The sequence below is a fragment of the Chelonoidis abingdonii genome, chromosome 9 (assembly GCF_003597395.2).
Source record: "Chelonoidis abingdonii isolate Lonesome George chromosome 9, CheloAbing_2.0, whole genome shotgun sequence".
Taxonomy (NCBI): Eukaryota; Metazoa; Chordata; order Testudines; family Testudinidae; genus Chelonoidis; species Chelonoidis abingdonii.
The window spans coordinates 84282279-84304754 of NC_133777.1; the positions used below are offsets into that span (position 1 = coordinate 84282279).

At 45.5% G+C, this 22476-nt stretch overlaps 1 protein-coding gene across 1 annotated transcript in view; it reads left to right on the forward strand.

The window, feature by feature from the left end:
* ADAMTS7 (ADAM metallopeptidase with thrombospondin type 1 motif 7) overlaps positions 1-22476 on the forward strand; it is a 131068-nt gene that overhangs the window by 65106 nt on the left and 43486 nt on the right. The window contains 5 exon segments of the mRNA XM_032764359.2: positions 10545-10671; positions 11507-11720; positions 16424-18337; positions 20736-20888; positions 21675-21848. Of these exon segments, the coding sequence (XP_032620250.2) occupies positions 10545-10671; positions 11507-11720; positions 16424-18337; positions 20736-20888; positions 21675-21848 (2582 nt within the window).

Sequence of the window (22476 nt, forward strand, 5' to 3'; positions counted from 1 at the left end):
CAAACTGTCAGTGTAATGGAGACAATTTATCCTACAGTTAGAAGAGTGGGAGGCTAAGGGGTGTCCAGCTGTCTGTGAGTTTTACAGAATTACTTGTCCAAAATGAGGAAGGTTAAACTTTCAAGTATTTGTTACAGAGCTACAGCAGAGAGGCATATACATTGCTACACGTCTTTGAACTTTAGATTTCTTTCCTATGATCCCATGGCTCCCTTGGGAGGTTGACGCTTTTGAGGTGTGTATGTGTGTGTGGTCCTCTATCTCCTCACCAGCTTCTCAGAGGCAACAGAACACTTTGTTTTGATTTTACTCCATAAACAGAAATGAGAAGAATCTGTCTCTTGTTTTGGTTTTGGCTTTATAATGACATATTAGCTTCCTTTCTCGTTAGTTTTGAGGATGAGCGGTGACACAGCATGGGGCTATTATGAGAACTGTGGTCTAGCAGCTGAATGTAAAACTTTGCAAGGCAGCTACACAAAACCAAAGAGGCTCACACTTGAGTGCACAGTTTGCAATGTAGGAGCCTCCGCTGCACTGCTGATGGCCTTATTCAGAAGCCATTCTGGATTATATTATATTATTATTATAGTCAGCATTTCCCGCTGCTCTGAGAGAGAGAGAGATTCAGTGACCTGGGTACATGGAAAGTTTGTGGAAAATCTTGCATGATTTTCCTCTTTGTCCTTCACACACAAAGTATTTGTGTGTCCACTGATCCCCGTGGAAAGTCATTAGAAGCTGAAACGCTGCCTAGCACACGTTCTTTATTTTGAAAGGACATATTTAAACCCACCTTAATGATCAGCTCTGTAAGGAAACTTGCCCATTTCCATTCTTTTAACTGAATTTTATGTTTTATGTGCCAAGGCGCCTTCATTCTACAAAGAAACATTTTTTCCTGTCCTGCAGTGGGTTCTAAGAAATCTGTTTCTAACTGAATTGTTCTTGTGATCAGTTGAGAATGTTTAAAAAGTCTGCACAGCCATCTCTTATAGCTCCTCTGAGACTTGTACCTTGAGATGTGTGGACAGTAATCTCATAGGACACGAGGCACACATCTTGTAAGTATTTTTGGAACTTCCAAGTGGTTATTTCTCTTTTTAAATAATTGTCAAAAATAAAAGTATCTGACCCAAGTATGTAAAGATAAGGGGACCCAATCTTTGCTTCCACTGAAGTTCCTGGGAGATTTTTGCCATTATCTTTAACTGGAGCAGGGTTGGTGGATAATATATGTGTGTGTATGTGTATCTATGTGTTTTTTACACACACACACACACACACACACACACACACACACACACACACACACACACACACACACACACACACACACACACACACANACACACACACACACACACACACACACACACACACACACACACACACACACACACACACACACACACACACACACACACACACACACACACACACAAAGCAAATTACTTTTCCAACAGTCCAAAGATGCTTTTACCATCTGAGAAAACTTTATCCCTACAACTCCTAATTCTTAATGAAACCTAGTGGTCAGGGCCAGCTCCAGGTTTTCTGCCACCCCAAGCGGCGGGGAGGGAAAAAAAAAATAGCAGATCAGCAGCAGCTCAATCATGCTGCTCCATTCTTCGGTGGCAGTTCGGCAGCGGGTCCTTCATTCCCTCTCCTCCTCTTCGGCGGCAGCTGCTGAATTCCCGCCGAAGACCCGGCCGTGCCACCCCTTTGAATTGGCCGCCCCAAGCACCTGCTTCCTTCGCTGGTGCCTGGAGCCGGCCCTGCTAGTGGCCTGTGCCAGCTGCTTCAGCCAAAGAAACTCTGCACTGAGTAGATCCATAATAACTTATCCCCAGAGAACATTCCTCCCTAGCCCCCAACGGTTAGAGGTTGGCGTATGCCCTGAAACATGAAGGTTCCTGGCACGTCTCAAACTCCTAGGTTTTTACACTGAATCTCCACATGGTTGGGACTAGTCCCCCAACTAGCACACTGCTGTGTGATAAAGGATCGAGATAAAGAGAGAGAACTTTGCTCACGCATTTTTATTTAGAATCCGTTTCACTTTGGGATTTGCTTGTTTGTTTTAGTTAATCATGTTTCAGAAGAGATGGAAGAGGAAATAAGGTGGCCGTATAGAGTCACAGCTACCCAACCTGCCCCACTGAGTTGATCCTGATCCTATTTACCCCAGAGTCAATCAGAGTCTCTCTGTTGAAGTCAATGGAGATGTAAAAGTGGTGTGAAATTGGAATCAGGCCCATTGATTTCTGTGGTAGGTAGGGGAGTGTCTGAGAGGGTATTTGTTACTACCATCTAATGCCATAGGGCTTGGCTGCAGTGTCACCATCTGTCCTAAGGAAGGAGCAGCCCCTGGTTGTGCTATTCAGAGCAGAGCAGGAGTCACAGTTCTCTCCCTTCCTTTCCCTTGCTACACGCAGGAAGCTGCATCAGTCATGCACCCAGCACAGCTTATTTCCCACTCGGCTTGTGCATGTCAGCTGATCCTCTGCCCACCACACCTCCACCACCTGCATAGGAGAGGGAACAGCAGTCTGATGGCAGCCATGCTCTCCTCTGCCCACTGTGATGCTGGAAGCATCATGCCACACAGTAAGGGGACCGAGAACAACAGTTTGTGCAAACTTCCCCTCGTCTGGCCGAGGCCCCTGCAGCTCAGGTTCGAAGGCCAGTGGTGTGGGAAAGCTCGTGCTTTACTTGTTCTGTAAATAAACAGGACTTCAGGCACCAGGGCTGCCAACCTCACACATTTCACAAGCGCCAAATACCCTCCAAAAATCCTCACTGACAAAGCTGAGCCAAGCGGTCTGGGAGTTTCCTCTTTTCAGCAGAGTCCAGGAATTCCCTCTGCCTGCTTACTTCACAGCGACTCAGTCTTATCATTGATTACGCTCTCCACAGTCACGGCAGAAGTGCGTGCTGCAAGAATTAAAAAAAAAAAAAAGGTATCTCAGCGGCTTGTGGAACGTGAGCTCATCCTTAGCTCCTTCTCCCCACCAGCGCTGCCGAGTGGAGACAGGAAGCTCGATCAGATGATTTAGCCATTCACTGTGAGTGCCAACAAAGCAAGAGCTGGCTTCTTGCCAGTCAAACGTTTTTTTTTTTTGAGACTGTTGCCAAAATGCAGCTGTAAAAACCGATATCCAATCACAGACGCAGGCTACCAGCCTGCCAACTGGGAGTTGTCAGGGCTGCATGCTAGTGGGTCCCTGGAGTATGGTTGTCATTCGAACATTAAATGAGCCTCCACATCTCTTCCTTATTTGCAGGAAATCTTGGATGCTTTTGACAGCTTGTAGATAGGCACTAGCCCCAGAAGAACCGAAGCACGAGCCCTGCAGCAGCTCACCAGGCTAAGGGAGTGTGGGGTACTGACGGTTTCCACTCAGCTCAGCCGTAACAATACTGCTACCAGAGGGGTTAGTGTTTCACAGCAGACACGTGGGTGAGATCTTCCACTGCTCACGCGGACAGTGGTAAAGTCCGCTACTTACAGTAGGCGTGTGGTAGGCGTCCTGCGCTGGGAGGGTTTATTCGGAGACCCCGAGGTAGGCTACACGATTGAAAGCGCTGCTTTGAGAATCACTGCTATTTCCACACAACAGGGCCCCGTTCCTGGTTAACCTGTAGGCACTACTGTAGTAAACATGATTAATGATAACTAATACGAATATCTAGGGCTCACTTGTACCTCACCTCTGTGCAGAACTGTATAGCAGAGGCACCTTCTGCTTTCTCCAGCCCCTGCCATGAGCTGGGGCCAGGGGCCATGCCAGCCTTTGCATTCTGGCAGCACAGTGACATGAGTCTAACACCACTGCTAGCTCTAAATCCCTCCACCCCCTCCCCGAGGAACAGAGAGAGCTTAAAACAAGATGATTAGCTCTGCCCAGCTGGCCCCTCCCAGGGAGAGCATAGCTGCACCCTCTTAAACAACAAGCCAGAAACCAGCTTCTCCTGGCTTTCTTGGAGGCATGGTGTATGAAATGCCCGTACAGCTGGATAGGCCTTGAAGGACATAAATCCACACCATGTAGAGGTCAAGCATAGGAGTTTATTACAGACAGCACTGGCGGAGTGTCACCTTGCTATTAGGCTTACAGACACTGTCAATCAATTGATTACAATAGAATATATAGATTTTCCATGGGCGGGGGAAAGTGACGAGGTAGGCAGTTCCACACCCCCGGATAGGTTTTGCAGCAAGACAAGATAGCACATTAGCCAATGGTTAACAGGTTACATAATGTCTCCTCCCATGTTCTTAAGTTAGCAAGTTAACGTTTAATTAATACTTTGATAAAATGTTATTAGTATAAAATATCTATGTTAAATTCTGATTTGGGGTCCATAGGAATGGAGCAACTCCTTTGATGTTCCAACAAGTACATTCCTAGGGGTTAAAGCAAAGAAACAGTGACAGTATATGGCAATAAAGATTGTCTCCTTTATGTCTTAAGGCAGGCACTGGTCCCTGGGAAGGGAGGTGGAAGGATGCCATATCTTATACTGACCTGTGCCAACTTCTCATAAACTCAAGGTTGGCTCTGTGAGAAGAACATCTCCCTACAGAAGAGACTAACACAATAGGAACAGGGTTTCTTTGTTCAATTTGCAGCTCTGAATAAGACACAGTTATTTAGTTCTTAGCTCCAACCCCTGGCAATTTGCTGACCAGGCCTATTTTAGCAAAACAAGATTATCTGTTTACCCCCAGCTTTCTCTTAGCTAATCACTATTTGCTAGGCCTCTGGTCTCTTGACCAAACTCTGGCCTTTGGGTGTGGGAAAGAGCTGGCACAATCCATAGACCAGGTTGTTAAATAAAATGCACGTGGATTTTAACCCTTCAGACCTCCAGAGCAAAATCTAGCCCACAGCATCTTCTAACACCCCACTAAGCTCTCATCCCACCTGTGTGGAAAACCTCTAGAAAATGCAGCAGAAAACAACAGCCTTTCTATAGGTTCTCTGAACCACCCTATAGAATTTATTAAGACCTGGGTTTCTTTTTGGTTCTGCTGCTGACCTGCTGGGTGACCTTGGCCAAGTCACGGCCCTGCTGTGTGCCTCAGTTTCCCCATATCTCACATGTGGATCATGATAATGATGCTGACCTGATACTTTATAAAATGCTTTGAGCTCTGCTGATGAAAAATGCTAGCTAAGAGCTGGGGGTTATTATTATTATTTCACTCTCTTTTAGGATGGTTCAAAAACTGATGGAAAGGACATAGTATAATTCTCTGTTAGAAGTCTGTGGCCCACCCACTGGTGTAAATCAGCAGCACTTCACTGTCGGTCAGTGGAGCTACACTTATTTACACACACTGAGGACCTGGCCCTGTATATATTTAGCATCATTTCTAGAGATCCCTGTTGGGTTCATCCCTAGTAAATTCCACTGGACTCTTCACTGAGGGGTATAATTTTCTTTTCAGTCGCTGTTGAGTATAAAACATCTGTCTGTCCAAAGAAGGTCTTCTCTGCCTCTCCTCCCTGCCTAATTCATCCAGCGATGCCACAGGCCAGTATGTGTGAGATGAAAGGCGCAAGTCAGATGCCAGAAATACCAGCGCAGAGGCATCACCTAGTGAATGTGGCAATGGCTGCAACTTGCTAGCAAAGAGAACACATCTGTTTTGTAACAGGCTTGTTGCTCTGAACTGTTTAAACACAAGGATAGATCATCAGCCACTGTGGAACAGAGAAAGCCCATGAGGTTCAGTGCAGTTAGTTGAGATGAAGGTAACCTGGCCTTGCCAAAGTTTATTGGAGTCTAGCAAAGTTCATGACCTGGTTTAATCTCTACCCTGCAGTTCAGTGGTTGGACGAGCTAGTGCTTTTGACATCATTTCTACTCTCAGCATAGACAGGAAGAGAGGAAGGATGAGGCTGTGGTTCAAGGGCAGAAGTGGGAGTCAAGAGACCTCGTGTCTGTTCCCAGCTCTGGAACAAATCACTTAACCTCCATGAACCTCAGGTTCCCTGTCTGGAGGATGGAGCTAAGAATGGATCACATGCACTAAAAGGTCTTGGGAGCCTCCACTGATTAGTGTTGGTAAAGTGCTTTGAGCTCCTCAAATGGAAATGCAATAAAAACACAGAAGAGTTATTTACTGGTCTGTTGTTCTCACCTGTGATTGCTAAAACCCGTCATCTTCTTAACTGCCCACCCTATAGCTACCCCCGCAGAACGTCTAACCCGCTTCTTATCAGCCCAGTGTAGGTCGATCTCTCCTTGTGCTTCCCAGATCCCTTGCCTCCATCACCAGCCCAGGCTGCACTGATTCAAACATGGGCATCCTGGGTCCATTTCCACACCCTGAGCTAACCTAGCAGAAAATGACCAGCCACTGCAAGGGTATGACAACGTTCCCTGCAATGGGTATTGATCATTTCAACTTTTACCAGTGTTTTGTCCTGCCCACCTGCTGTTCTGCACTCCAGGCCTTTCTAAGGAAGACTCCAAAGCCCCAGCTGGTCTTACCGAGCACAGTGAACTGCTGATTAATTTATTCTTTTGCACCAAGGAAGTGTCTCCATGTCAGAAAGCTTGTTCTTTCTTTCTGGTTCTAGTAGCTCTGGGAAAGGGGGCTGAAAGGAACATGTACATTGATATACAGTCACCTTTCTGAAATAGTATCCTCCCCTGCTAGTAATTTCAGACCCTTGTGCCTTGCAGTACATTCTGTTTTGGTTCACATGTAGTAATGAATTACTCCCTTTCCCAGCTAAAGAAAGAGGTTAAAGTTAGAGGCTAAGCCGGCCATGCTGTTAATGGGACTGCTTGTGCAAACTGTGGGACACCATCTTGTGATCCCATTAAATTCACTGGTCCTGCTCTGTAGGGCAAAGGTCACCCCCTCGAGGAAATGAAATCTGCACGTCAGGCCAGGTTTTGTTACCTCCAGGGGGACAAAGCAAGCAAGTGTTGAACTGGGGATTTTTATTTTTATTGTAACCTGCAGTTTATGGAGTTGTGGTCTGGGCCTAATGAGCGTTTACTGTGGGAGCCATGGCCTTTGCCATTCAGAGGTGATCAAGACTGTATGAAGAATCTAGTGTAGGTGACTAAGGGAGGGGTGCTCATCTGGTGTAACTCAGCCAGCACCGGTCACTTCGCGCTCTCACCCTGGCGTATATAGATGCTTATTGGTGAGATTAGCAAATCCGTCAATACACAGGGGGCTGGCACACAGCTCTCATGATAAGCTGAGCTGTCTGCTCACCTGCCACATAATGGAGTGCTTAGCTAGTTTTGAACACAAAAATTTTTCTTCAGGGAAAAAAACTCACCCAACTAGTCAATGTCTTTGGGTGTGCTAGTTCTGCATAAACAAACAGAAGCAGCAAAATGATTGTGAGCCAGTTTAGAGGAATTAGACACACTGGCAGAAAAATCATAAACTGAAACTCAACTAGGAAACATGCAAACTATACATTTAGGGGAAAATAACCTCAAACTCTTATACTTGATAGAAGGGAAACACCTAGAAAGTCAAGATGCTGAGATAGATAGATGTGACAATGGGCAGCGAACCAGACATAAGGTTGAAATAGAATATGGATGAAGGAAAGGCTGGTGCCATTTTTGGGTTGTGTGTACAAAGGCAGATGTTCATAGAATTATAGGCCTGGAAGGGACCTCAAGAGGTCATCTAGTCCAGTCCCCTGCACTCAGGGCAGAACCATCCCTGACAGGTGTTTGTCTAACCTGCTCTTTAAAATCTCCAATGATGGAGATTCCACAACCTCCCTGGGCAATTTATTCCAGTGCTTAACCACCCTGACAGGAAGTTTTTCCTATTGTCTAACCTAACCCACCCTGGCTGCAATTTAAGCCCATTGCTTCTTGTCCTATTCTCAGAGGTTAAGGAGAATCATTTTTCTCCCTCCTCCTTATAACAACCTTTTATGTATTTGAAAACTGTTACCATGGCCCCTCTCAGTCTTCTCTCCTCCAGACTAAGCAAACCCAATTTTTTCAATCTTCACTCATCAGTCATGTGTTCTAGACTTTTAATCATTTTTGTTGCTCTTCTCTGCTCGTTCTCCAATTTGTCCACATCTTTCCTGAAATGTGGCATCCAGAACTGGACACAATACTCCAGCTGAGGCCTAATCAACACAGAGTAGAGCAGAAGAATTACTTCTCAAGCCTTGCTTGCAATTGGCAATTAAGTAAGTTTTGATCCTTTGTACATATTATCAATGATTGCAAGTTGAGAAACCCTCCAGCTCCTCGAATGGTGAGCTCCATCCACCTGCAGACAGATTGGTTCACAGCTGGTGTTTTTTTTAATGTTTCAACTTGTTTATAATCGAAAGGAAATGAAGTTTGTCATACACAATGTTGTCATAGGTAATAATGAACAACATGCCCATTGCAGGAAGAGTCAGCAGGGGATCTTTCTTATCCTTTCACCAGATGCTTCCTATTTTAGCTAGTCAAGGTTATGAGTAAGGTTATGAGTAATTGTGTTAAAATAAGCTGGAGGGTCTGAAAAATTAAGCAAAATTCCCATTGATTTCAGTGGGGCCAGGATTTCATGTCGGGAAACTTGCACTCCCCCATTGGAGTTATTATCATAATTACACTATGTTACAGAAATACTGCACCAGATGCATGACATGGGGAGCCTGTCCCTGGGGGTCCAGTGGAGATGGTGGCAGGTATAGATCATGCTACCTACATTGTTTCTGAGTCTCTTCTATTCAGAAATGCTCCGCATTGAGAAAGTCAGTTCATGCACCCCCAACCAGAAGAGGCTGTATGTAATTTACCTGATTGCTAAACCACATAGCAGAGAGCTTTTCCATTAGCAAAACCTGCACATTGTGCAGTTAAAAGAAGAGAGTAGCAGTCCACTTCTTTGTATGCTGGAACTTTAACGTAGAACACCTCTCTGACTGCTGCAGAGGGACCTGTGAGGCAGCTACCACATGGGCTGCGTGCAGATACAGACTGTAAGAGAGTGAGCCACAGTATAGGTTGTCATTCTCTCCTGAAGACTTGATATGTCCTCTTTCTTCCTTGTTTTCCCTAAACTGAAAACAATACGTTGGCCTGCCTTGAGTGCAGGGGACTGGACTAGATGACCTGTTCAGGTCCTTTCCACTCCTACGCTTCTCTGAAAAGTCAGCTAGACTGAGAAATGTATGCCTCACTCTTTCGGAATGGATTAACAGAGCACATGGAATGTGAAGTTTCACTCAGAGTGACGGGTAAAGTGCAACGAGGCGAATTACATTCATTTTACATTATTGAGCAAACTTTGATTTGTTTAAATACCAACTGTATTCAATGGACCAGGGAACTTATATGTCCTTGCTTATTTGGTGTTATTTCCCGACCACCCTTAGCTTTGAAAGTGAGTTGGCATGTTTCTTTTATTTATTTATTTTTTTGACAGCTACACATTTACGAGATCTTTCTACCATTGATCTGTAGGTTTCTGCTTGGAGTGCCCTAGATCTAAAGTCAGACTCAGAATTTATCTCATTCCGGCCAAATAGATAACGCATCCTGCTTCCCTGGGGAAAATCTTGCATTGCTTGCTGTGCTTTTTATTTTAGACACTCGGTGCCCTGGGTGAATCGGTACTGTATCTAATCCTTCACTTCCACTCTGCACCGACCAGTAGGAGTTGTGTATCCAGGATTCTTTTCCAGCACTGTGCAGTTCCAGAAATCTGATCATGATAACATATCATGTACTGGGTTTCCTCCTGCCCGTTTCCCATCCATGGACAATGCAAGCATTGTTCCACCGACAAGCTGGGCCAGTGCAGATGAGTGAGAGAGGAAGCAAAATGAAGTGGCTGCTGAGCAGAAAGTTGACAGTTTGTGAGTTTCATGAACAATATAAAAGATTCTGGACAGGCATCACGGACAAACTGCAGAAACAGACTTTTCAAGTCATTTAATTTTTAAGGATTTTTTCTTTCCTTCTTAGTAAGTCAAGTTATTTGACGGCCTCCTGTAACATGTTAGCAATGGATTTTTAATGGCCAAACACCTTGGGATTAATGAAACAAGTGAATAAAAACCACACTACGCCAGTGCCCGACTGATGTTTTTGTAGCTTACCATTTTAAAGGATTTATTGTGGGGAGTTCATTTTATTCCTCCTACATAGTCAGCATTATTATCTTTAATTTTTTATAGGCCACTTTTTTGGTTGATTTTAAATAGGGAGGGAGCTGCCAGCAGACTGACTAACAAAGAGAAAGCTCAGACAAAGGTGCTGGTTGTTCATGCTTTATGATAAGTGCTGTGCATGCGTGTCTCGGAGCGCTGCAATCTAAACCTGACATCTGCTGACCTGAGGCTCAAATCATTTCATTCCGAGGCCACTTAATTATAACATTCCATGCCTCAAGCCCCCTATAAAGGGGGCTGATTGTAACAGCTACCTGCAGGTGTGCAGTTCAAACACTCAGCTCTTGACACGCCAAAGCCATTTTCAGTGGGGGCCCTGCTTGGCAATCTGAACCCATGTTTGCTGCCTCTCTCTGTCACCAGGTGTTCAGAGGCAGATTGTGCACTGTGTTGAAAAGATGGCTGGGATAGTGGAAGAGCGGTACTGTGACTCATTAACCCGACCCGACGACAAGCAGAGGACGTGTAGCGAAGAGCCCTGCCCAGCCAGGTTTGCTTTTCTTTGCTTTTTCATCTTCTCATTCTCATCCAGCCCTGGATGCTGTCACTACTTTAGCAGAACCTCAACTGGTGCAAATCAGCATCTGAAGTCAGCAGAGCTGCACTGACCTACAGCAGCCTGGGCGTTGGCCTGTCTGTATAAAAGTGACCACTGGACTCCATGATTCTGCATCTGACTCCCTCCACCCTGGCATCTGGTAAGAACTATGGCCCCAGTCCTGCAATTGGATCCATACAAGAGACCTTTTGCTCCTATGCAGAGCCTCACTGATGCCCATGTGAATAGGCATTTGCAGCTTGGGCCTGTAGACAGATCCTCAAAGGTATTAAGGTGCCTAATTCCTATTGAAATCAATGGAAGCTAAGAGGAGCTGGGTCTGAGCTCCTCTGTGTTCAGACCTTGCTGGAAAGGACCATGAACTCACATGCTGCCCTGTAGATGACAACTCATGCCACACAGAACTGCAGATCCTGAATCCCAATGCCCTGAACTTTTGGGAAGGTTGAAATCCAAAACCCTGATCAGGAGCCAAGTTTCCCTAGCGACCCCCACTCCTCTGACCTCTAGGCAGGAGAGCAGTCCCAACTAGCCTCTGCTTTGCAAACAGCTTCTGTCTTTACACCTAAACCACACACCAGGTTCCCAATGCCCGTGCAGATTGGAGTGTTTGAAATCTAGCTCAGAACGTGGAGATGTGAACATCTCTGTAATGCTGAGTGTTTTGTCTTACAAAGGAGGATAGATATTGCATTGTTGCTAGCAACAAACCTGCTAATATGAAAGCTCACTTCAGCTCCCACCTTTTCCCCTTTCATTTTCCTAGGTGGTGGGTTGGCGAGTGGCAGAAATGCTCTGCCACTTGTGGTGAAGCTGGGCTCATGACGAGGACGGTCCTTTGCATTCAAAGCGTGTGGCTGGACGAACAGCGGGCTTTGCAGCACACAGAATGTCAGAATCTCTCCAAGCCAGACGCCACTGCACCCTGTAATAGGGATATCCTTTGTCCTGCTCAATGGGCCATGGGCAACTGGTCTGAGGTGAGAAAGTCAGAGGGTAAAGAGCACGTTAGTCTCAGTTTCCTTGGGAAGCTTGAAGGGTCACTTAGATAAACATGCTCAGGGAACATTGGGCTCTGCTGGAACCACAGTAAATATTAGAGCAGTGGTTCTCAGCCGGGGTATAGTGGTTCTCAACCCTGGGGATCTGCGGACTATGGCTAAGGGGTCTGCGAAAGGTGTTCGTTACCATAGAACCATGATTTTCAACCTGTGGTCCATGGACCCTTGGGGGCCCTCAGAGTATGTCTAAGATTTCCAAAGGGGTCCGCACCTCCATTAGAAAATGAAAAAAAGTTGAGACCCACCAGCTTAGAGAACTAATCCTTGATTCAGGTAGCTTGTTCATTACCGCACTCACATGCAAAGCACAGGGCCCTCTGGGGAATCACTACATCCTAGAACAATCTCAGCAATGAAACACTTTACACAGGGGCTGGCTCAGATTAAACCATTTTAAAGAGGTGGTAGGAGAGGAATTCAGACAGAAAACTCAGGTTGGGGGAGGGGCAGGAGGTGTCTAGCTCTCATTCAAACTCCACCTGTCAGACATTCCTGGAAATAGTTGGAGTCCTGACAATTGAAACATTAAAATTCATTTTAATTCTCTCTTTTTTTGAGGAGCTGCAATTATAAAAAACAGATCAAGTGAAAAGCAGGTTTGTGACCCAGACAGATCTTAAAATAAAGAATCACCACGAGGCTGTTATAATCTTTTTTCCTTCTTCAAATCTGGCTGTTTCCTCCATCAGGGACTAGCAAATACTCAGTGCTTGGTGCAAAGAATTAGACTGACAGAAAAAAAAGCTTTTAAAGCCTTTTAAATATTTTGCAGCACCACGAGTTTCCACCCTAAACTTTGGCAGAATCCTGCAAATGTTTTGAGCCCACTGCAACATGGCGTTTTAGGGAAGTCACGAGAGTTTGTATGTGTGTACACACTAAGGCAGTGTTCCCCAACGTGGGACGCCGCTTGGAAAGCCCCTGGCGGGACGGGACGGTTTGTTTACCTGCTGCATCTGTAGCTTTGGCCAATCACAGCTCCCACTGGCCGTGGTTCGCAGTCTCAGGCCAATGGGGGCTGTGGGAAGTGGTGTGGGCCGAGGGATGTGCTGGCCACCACTTCCCGCCTCCCCCGTTGGCCTGGAGCAGCTGAAGTTTAAAAGGGGCTGGCTGAGGAGCCTTCTGGACCAGTTATGGTGATTTTCAATAAGTCTTGGAACACTCTGGAAGTTCCAGAAGGCAGGAAGAGGGCTAAAGTTGTGCCAATATTTTAAAAGGGTCAGTTGGAAGAACTGGGTATTTATAGACCTGCCAACCTAACACTGATCCTGGGCAAAATAATGCAACAGCTGATATGGCACTCAGTTAATAAAGAATTAAATAAGGGTAATATTATCTATGCCAAATATGGGTATATGTTTGATATCTTTTTCTGATGAAATTATAAGTTTGGCTGATAATGGTAATAGTGTTGTTGTAATATACATCGATTTTTGTAAGGCATTTAACAAGTTACCACATGACATTTTGATTAAGAAACTAGAATGATCCAAAATCTCTGTGGATACATTAAATGGGATAAAAAGAGGCTAATGATAGGTCTCAAAATGTGATTGTAAACAGGGAATCATCACTGAGTGGGTGTGTTTGCAGTGGGTCCCACAGGGAACAGTTCTTGGCCTTTCACTATTTCACATTTTTATCAGAGATCTGGAAGAAAACATAAAATCATTCCTGATAACATTTGCAGATGACATAGAGACTGGGGGAGTGGTAAATAATGAAGAAGACAGATCAGTGATCCAAAACAATCCAGATCGCTTTGTAAACTGAATGCAAGCAAACAATATTCATTGCAATACAGCCAAATGCAACATCATGCAGCTAGAAACGAAGAACGCAAACCATAGTTACAGGATAGGGACTACCAGCCCAGAAAGAGCTTACTCTGAAATAGACTTGGGGGTCATGGTAGATAATCAGCAGAACATGAGCTCCCAGTTCAATGCTGTGGTCAAAAGGCTAAAGTATGTTGTTAAACTTTTCCCGTGCTTGTTGGTTGCCACCCCTGTGAAGTTCCTAATCTCTCCCTCCTTGTGCCGTCCTGATAGTTGAGATCAGCCTACTGAGATCCCCTAGATTCAAACATCAGGAGACTGGAGCCAGAGCGTTCTCAGTGGAGGTTTTCTACTCTGGGACTCAGTTGCCTTGTGCCTTAGCTGCCTGGGCTTGTTGACCTTCTGGGGTCACCTGTTTTCTCAGGCTTTGGCGTACGTAATAAGGAATGGGCTGTAGACATTGCTCCTTGGTCTGGTTGTGTTTTTATGATGGCAGCAGGGTGCTGTGAAATGGGCTTGGATCCTGCTAAGGGATGTTAGTACGTCATAACAGGTTATTTCAGTGCTATTTTGTAACTGGTATAAATGTCTGCTAATGAACACTTGTTTTAAATAAACTGATCCTTGTGCCAAGCACATTCCTTACCCCAGATTCACTCAGATTTTACATTTCCAAAGAACCTGTAACCTACAGGAAACAAAGGCTCAGTCCTGCCCTTCGATACTCAGGCAGAGGCTGTAAGCTGCTGAGTCAGCAATTGATAAATGCAGGGAGCACTGGGGCTGACCAAGGGTGGGGAAGATGCTTCACTGGGTCTGTCCTCCCACACAGGAGCCAGCTGGAATCAAAGTGGGGACTATAATCTCTTTGCTAGTCCAGACCTGGCCCTTGGTTCCCTAATGGGGAGAGAAAAACTAGAAAATCGTGAATTGATTTACATTTACAACCAAAAAGGTATTTGAAAATCCTTCACTGACATCCTGAGAACAGAGTTCAAGAAACCAGTGTTTTCCCCAAAGTGCTGAACATGATATGCATATAAAACTGGAATGAAGATCCCCCACCGCAATGTCACTGCTACTTGTCCATCCATCCATCCATCCAAGTTATTCACCCTGCCCCCCTTCACCACAGTATCTGGGCACCTCACAATTTGCAATGTATTTATCCTCACAACACTCCTATGAGGTAAGGCAGTGCTGTTATCCCCATTGTACAGATGGGACACTGAGGCACCAAGAGACTAAATGACTTACCCAGGGTCACACTGGCAGTCTGGGACAGAGCAGGGAATTAAGTAAGGCTTGTGCCCGAATCATTGAGCCAACCTTCCTCTCTTCTCAACCATTGCAGTAGAAACACAGTCTTGAACTCTGTCTTAGTATGTTCATGAGAACGGCCCTGCTTTCCCCATATTTTGATTGACAATATTAATACATTTGTCTTTTTTAGTATATGGGCCAATGACACGAGTGGTCCAAATCACAGCCCTCACTGGGCAACTAGGATTTCTCCAGTGTGGGTGAGCACCCAGGATAGACAGCCAGTGTGCACATCCTCATAAATAACTCCCACACTGCGTGCCCTCGGGAGAGAATGTGACCTCCACTCCACTCACTTCACTCCCCAGCTGCCTTATTGGTCCCTCAGAGAGACATTAACATGTGCCAAGGGCTAGCTAGCAGCATGTGGAACTGCGGAAGCACAACATTGGCACCTAATGACCTTTTGCACATATGTAACGTATCCACCCCCATCCACACACACACATGTTCACTTGGGTCTGCCCCCAAGCACAGCTTGGCCAGACCCCACATAACTCTGCAAATAGTCTGAGAACTTAATCTGTGCAATTCACTTTGAATTCTGATTGCCTTGCTTTGGTCACTGTAAATTAACCTTTTTTCCCAAACTGATATATTGTCAACCCAAATAAATGGTATTTTTATTGAAAGCCCCTGTGCTTAGGTTTGCCTTTCTAGTTTGATTGTGTAAGGGACTTTGTAATACATGAGTAATGCTACATAAATCAGTTATAATTAAGCATAACGATCTGTGGCTCATTAGAGCAAGTGTGATGTTAATGAAATTATGAATTACATATTAGGTAGGATAATTTCACTGACCTTATTTCCAGTTCGTGGGTCTCTTTTATACTGAATAATGTCAATGGGTCCATTATGTGCTTTTCCTCAACAAAATGTCTCATTAATCCTTGATTTTCCATTTCCCAGGCCCACACCCATGTTATCACCCCTTTATTTAACAATCTCTGTCATGAGAAGGGCCAGAATTCATGGCAACTGTAGTTGGGGCTATCAGATCATCTTAGCCAGTCCTCTCCACAAACCCCAACTCCAAGAAAACTTTCTGGCCGGCATGTAGGCCAAGTTTCAGCCTAAAGCAAAATAGGCCGAGATATAAATACACCAGAAAAGTGGTTTGTAACAGAAATATGAATGGCCCTTTATTACAGGCTCACTACCAGACTTTTTTTTGTAATATATAGCTTTCTCGGTACTGTATATCTACCCAGCAGAACGAAATGCCATAATATTTAGTAAAGCACTCCTGAGTCAAGTTGGTTGGAGAAGGTACAGAATTTTTATTAATTGTATGAACAAGCTGCTCAGTTCAAGCATTTTTGACTTTTGGCTTTACAGGCTCAGAGAGTTAGCACTGAGTAAAAAGCTGAGCATAGTCACTCCCATATGACTATTAAAGCATCTCATTTGCATAGCCATGCCCATGGTTGTATGATAATACACGTCCTTACTATCATTTGCTGACTACTGCTTCTCATGCTCTCGTTTCTGATATTTTCATTTCTTTTTCTACTCCAGTGCTCAGTAACGTGTGGAAATGGAACACAAAGACGCCTTGTTTATTGCAATAACGATACTAGGACAACTTGTGATCTTACACAGAGACCGCTGTCAGAAACGACTTGCTCCCCGAAGCAATGCCAGAAGAAAACAGAAAATGCCAACACTGACTGGTCTGGCAGCGGATCTTCAAGCAGAGAACTATTTAATGAAATAAATTACATTCCCAATCATCACATTTCCCACTTCAGCCCCTCAATTCCAAATAATCCAAAATCCAAAGATGAGAATGTCATAACAGAGGAAGATTTTTCAAGCAGCAGTAACAAAAAGGAAAATGTGTTTGTGGATGATTTTTACTATGATTATAATTTTATTAATTTCCATGAAGATCTGTCCTATGATCCCCTGGGTGAGAAAGACATCAAGAGTGAGGGGTTTAAACCAGATGCTGAGGGCGAGGCTTCTAATAAAATGTCTCCTAACATTCTGTATAATGTAAAACCAGAAGGAGAACCCAATGAAGGAAACTCAGCAAGAAGTGAGACAAATACTTCTGCAGATGTGCATAATGAAGAAAAGGAAAAAGCTGGCACTGGAGACAATAAAACTCTCTTCGGTATAACTGAAGAACATGAGGATATCGGGACAGCTACTGCCCACTACATAACCCCCTCTTACATTGGAGATGAGGAGGAGGAAATGCAGACGCCACTTTCCGAAGATCATCCATCCACTGAAAATGGAACAAGTCTTTATTCTATAAACAACCAGGATAATCTGCCCACTGATAAAACCCAAGGAGTCCTGCTGACAAGGACCATTTCTGAAGAGGATGCGACAGTCACCATCCCCTCTGTCAGTTATCCTTATCTGAACATTCCCTTTCCACCACTGCCTGTTGACAAGGGCAGTGCTGGTGGAGAAGAGATGTATGACATTTGGGGAAGTACAGGAGAGCGTGGAAGCAGAAAAGAGGATGGTAAAAACACAGAGGTTCCTGCTAACAATGACAGTGAAGATGATGGCTTGGCTGGTATTACCGAGCCAGGCCAGGAAGATACCAATGAAATGGATTTGATCATCATCGATGATGGTGGCACTGGCTCCAAAACCGAAGATGAAAAAGCACAGGCCGGTATAACCACAACAGCAGAGAGTGCAGACATGAACAGGCCCCCACATAACCTCCCTCCCCAGCCAACGACAAATGAGTCACTGCATCCTGCAGCTAAAGACACCCCTTTCCTTTCCACTGAACATGGATCTAAGCAGGAAACAGGAGGCACTAGTGAAGACACTCACCCCACTATAGGTTCACAAAAGTTAGATAACAAGGAACCAGATGACCATACATCCCGTGCAGAGGATGTACCAAAGCAGCTAGATGATTTCAATGCTGCTTCACAGACGCCTGATACACAAGCAGCCGCCATGACAGCTCTTCCCCTGCCAAGGTCCATGCCTCCCCATGTGCATGAGCCATCCACACAAGAAATCAGGACACTTACATCAAACAGTCTAGCCCCCCAGGGTGCCCAAGCTCCAGCCGTGCCAGTATCCTCAGATCCAAACCCCACAGCTGGTCCAGAAGGGACGCTCTCTGCTTTGCCAGCCGAGTTCACCACGGCATGGTGGGCTGAGAGGGAAGCACATGAAATAGAGACGACTCATTATAGAAGGGAGGTGTTTTCTGACATGCCCTGGGCCACCTACGCAGGCCCAACCGAAAGCACGGGCCCAGATGAAAGCTCCCCAGGGGGCACCCAGAGGATATTTGCTAACAGGGATGGAGAACGCAGAACATCTCTCCCCACGCCCAGCCTTCCTGAGCAGCAGGAGGCAGAAACAAAGGAGGATTCTCTCCTATTGCTCCCTGCTACCAGAGCAACCACAGTAACGACCAGCTGGGAAGTTGGGCGATGGAGTGAGGCAAGTACATCTGACACCTATGAAAAGAGTAGCCCTGGCACTATCTGGCAGATGGGCCCGGCCCTTTAGCAGGGCTTTGTCATGTAGGGCTTACAGAAAAGGTACATGTTTCACAGATCCATTCTTTTCCTTGGCCAAGCTCCATTTCCGTGCATTAGCGGAAGGAATTAAGTGCAGGGTGGTGCTAGGGGCATTTAGTCAGCAGTATGGGATAGGGCACAGAGCTGGCCAGAGCTTCCCAGTGCATGGGTGAGCACACCCACTGTTACCCTCCTAAGGGATGTGACCTGCCTCCCCTGCACACACACTAGCTCTGCTGGCTGCTGCAATGGGAGGGTGCAGTTATACCCGCCCCCTTTGCGGCATTCTCCTCCCACTGAGGCAGACTGTGCCCCCCAAGCACAAAGCCTCTGGTTAGAGCAGCCCTTACGTTGGCCTCGCAAGCGGGAGAGCAGGGAGAAGGCACCATAGTCCCTCCCATACGCTGTGCAGCCACTGGAGCCCTAACCCTAACTTAGCCCTAACTTGGTGAAGCATGGAGCAGCCTGCACAGTCCCATTGTGCACTAAGCCTCATGGGGAAGGGTCCCCCCAGTTCTCTAGTGGGGGGGGTGGCCCCGCCCACCACTTCGCCCAGCAGCTAAATATATAGCCCTGGCAGTGTGCCAGCTCCAGGCCACGAACGGGCTTCCAACTCCCTTCCACTATCTGTATTACTGGAGTGCCTGGGGGCCTGGCAGGTCAGGGACCTGTTGTGCGAGGCTCTGTACAGACACACCATAGTATGCAGGCTCTGCCCCGGAAAGCTCAGTTACACCTTTGTCTGAGAGAGCCTTAAAACATGGTAAAATCACAGGGATTCTATGCACATCACAACTACAACTTGTCAGAAAAATCATACAGCACCAAGTCTGCTGACTGAGCTACTATCACTAATTATTCATGTCCCTTTATTACATGGTGATAGCTTCCTATGACTATTCTTTGGATAGACTTTGCAATGACAGACAAATGGCTGATACAATTCATTGCATGGTAATAAAGTGAGAGTCAAAAAAGCACAAAGAGAGAATACGTTAGTGTGCCTGTCTGCTCCCCAGTATAATCCGAATTTCCCTCCACTGCACTTTCTCTATCGAGAATGTCTGTTACAGAGTTCACAGTGTGCAGTGGGTCATATGCTGCTCAAGGACAGCTACGTCACAGCAATGAAACAGAATTACACTGAGAGCACAATTTAATCACATATTCTGAACAGGGCTCGTCAGTTCCTGATGCAGGGCTCAAATAATGCTCAGTTCAATGCCCTTTTTATACATCTTGTGTGCTCGATTGTCTTATACTGATATTAAGGATTGTCCCCAAATTCTTAAGTTCTGTACGCAAACTTCTCAAGAGTCTCCTAATAATTAGTCTTTAGTGCTACCTAACCATGAGAATAATTGGGCTCTGGAAAGTAAGATTCTAGAGATGAGCCTAGAGAGGAGAACTAGATGCAGGCTCTACACTTCGGAAGGGGACTGATAGGAGAGAAAAGTTTATCAGAACTTGTATCACATAAAAAGACTTGAGCTGTGAACTACGATAAAAGGAATGCTTGGCCTTAAAGGAAATGAGGAGGAGTTTCTTTGCAGAGAGCAGTTAAACAAACAAAGCCAGCAATGCTAATTAAATGAAGCTCTAAAATTAACCAGACTAAATCCACCCCTGGTGAAATAAAGACCCTGGAGCTGCACCCACTTACCCCGTGGCTTCATGGCCCAGTAGGTGCAGCTGCTTCTTAATCAGTTAGAAACTCGTTGTAGGTAATGCCAAGTAACAGTCAAATGCACAAATTTCTGTAAAGCATTTCAAAAGGCAAAGCTGGAGTGGAGAAGAAAGGACAGTCTCCTAGCCAGAGCACACACAACTAAAGTTATTCTAGAGGATCTCCCTTCCTACTCTTCTTCCTCCCAAAACACAAGGAAGCCTGAAGTCCTCTAGGAACTGATTAAAGAATGAGAATCTTGCTGGGGAATTGTAAACTAGCACAAACACTTCTCTGGCAGGGATAAAGTTCTCTATTCACTTCTTCAGGATGGTTTAAATGTTCTATAGAAACGCTTTCAGTCATTCTGTGGTTGTGATTCACTGTTGCATTGACAGTGATGTAACGCCACTGACCTGCAGTAATCCAGTGGTGAATTGGGCCCTGCAGGTTTTAAGACACATTTCTGCAGAATCCCATTTAATTTTTGTTGCATCCTTGTGGTTTCACCCCCGTCGAATTCCATAGGATTTTCCCATGAAGACAAGTTGTTTGCTTTGCTGCCTGTGTAGTTCCCTGACTGCTGAGTTTGGTTTCTGTGGGTGGGTGGAGGCAGGGGTTAATTTTTGCTCTGTTACTGACTGTGTTCCAGTGCTCCACAACCTGTGGCTTAGGAGCGAGCTGGAGGACAGTTCATTGTAGCACAGGCAAAGATGAAGATTGTGTTGCTGCAAATAAACCTGTCCCTGCTCGAAGGTGTTACCTGAGACCATGTTCCTCGTGGCGTATTGGAAACTGGAGTAAGGTAAACATAAATATACTTCCCTTCTCCTTGCCCTTTACTGGTGTCTCTGGGTATGTCTGCACTGCAAAGAAAAATCCACACCATCAAGTCTCAGAGTCAGGGTCAATTGACTCAGAGACACTGGGCTCAGGCTACGCAGCTAAGAATAGCAGTGTAAACATTTCTGTTGGGACTGAAGCCCAAACTAGGAAACCCAGTGAGTGGAAAGAGTAACTAAGTGGGAACATAATAGCTCTGATTGGAAGGAAGTGAGCAAAAGTAGGAGTGAAATCCCTTAGGGTGGTCTGGGCTAAAGCTACTAAGGAGAGTTGTGGGGGGATATTGGGGAATACCTTGGCCGTGTTAGACTCTCAGAAAGTTTCATAAGAATCCCTCATAGCGTGAGACTTTTGAAACTAGACTGGACAATCCCATTGAGAATAAATGGTAGGCACCACTCATGGAACGGCAGGATTACTAGAGATGGTTTTAATAGGCCTTAACTTTCAAGATCTGCGGGTGTGGGGACATGACCTCAAAAAGCTGTCACCATTAAAAATGCAAATAGAATCCTTTGAGAGTGGAAAGTCCTGGTGGTGGTAGTCGTGCTTAGGACCCTCTCCAGCTTGGGCCAGGTACAATCACGGAGAGACCCAAAAGTAAAAACTGAAGGCGTTAATGAAGGACAGAGCTTGACAATTCATTTATTTAATATCTGGGTAAACTCCACTTTGCCAGAGAGATTCATGTCTGGACACTGTTACTGCCTCCGCTCCACGAGCATGACTCATTGTATTGTTTACCCAGTGCTCCAAGAACTGCGGAGGGGGACTGAAGGTTCGGGACGTGCACTGCGTTGACACCAGAGAACAGAGGCTTCTGCGGCCCTTTCATTGTCAAGCTGTTTTCTACAAGCCCCCAATGCAGACTCCCTGCCAAACCAATCCTTGTCTGGACTGGTATATCTCATCCTGGAGAGAGGTGAGAGGGATTTCCAGAGAGAGAAGGTGCACACAATACATCATCGGAGATGGGCCTGGCCCAAACGTCACTAGAGTTCAGAGGGTCCTGATGCAGCAGGCCTCTCTGTAAGGAATACATGAAGGCACAGATAGACCAAGTTCTTTTCAATGTTTTAACAGCTGTTTGCAAATAACCCAACACTATCAAGTGTCTATTAAATGATGAACTGCCAAACTGTGATGAAAATTGGGTTAATCTCAGACACGAGTTGAATGTTTTAATGGAAATTCCAGTAAGCAACTGCTGATCTATGTTCTCTTCCACTTGCCCCCATAAGTTTCCACAGGCAGATCAGTAGCCCCACAAACTAGGAGACTAATAAAGCTGGTGCTGTGTTCCAAACCCCTGTTGGACGTAGGAGAATCCAGCTGAAGCCAGCCATCTGCGGTGCCCACCAGAGAGTCCCCTGAGCAGGCTGGTGAAGGCACTCAGCCCCAAAATAGCTTATAACTTATCTGTTTTCCTTTCCTGTTTTTCCTTTGTTTACCGGCGATGTCACTGAATGAGGCATTCTGGGATATCGTTGGGAGAAGCATTCTGGGATTACAAAGGGACTTCTGGTATTTGTGAAGCCACAAAATGATGC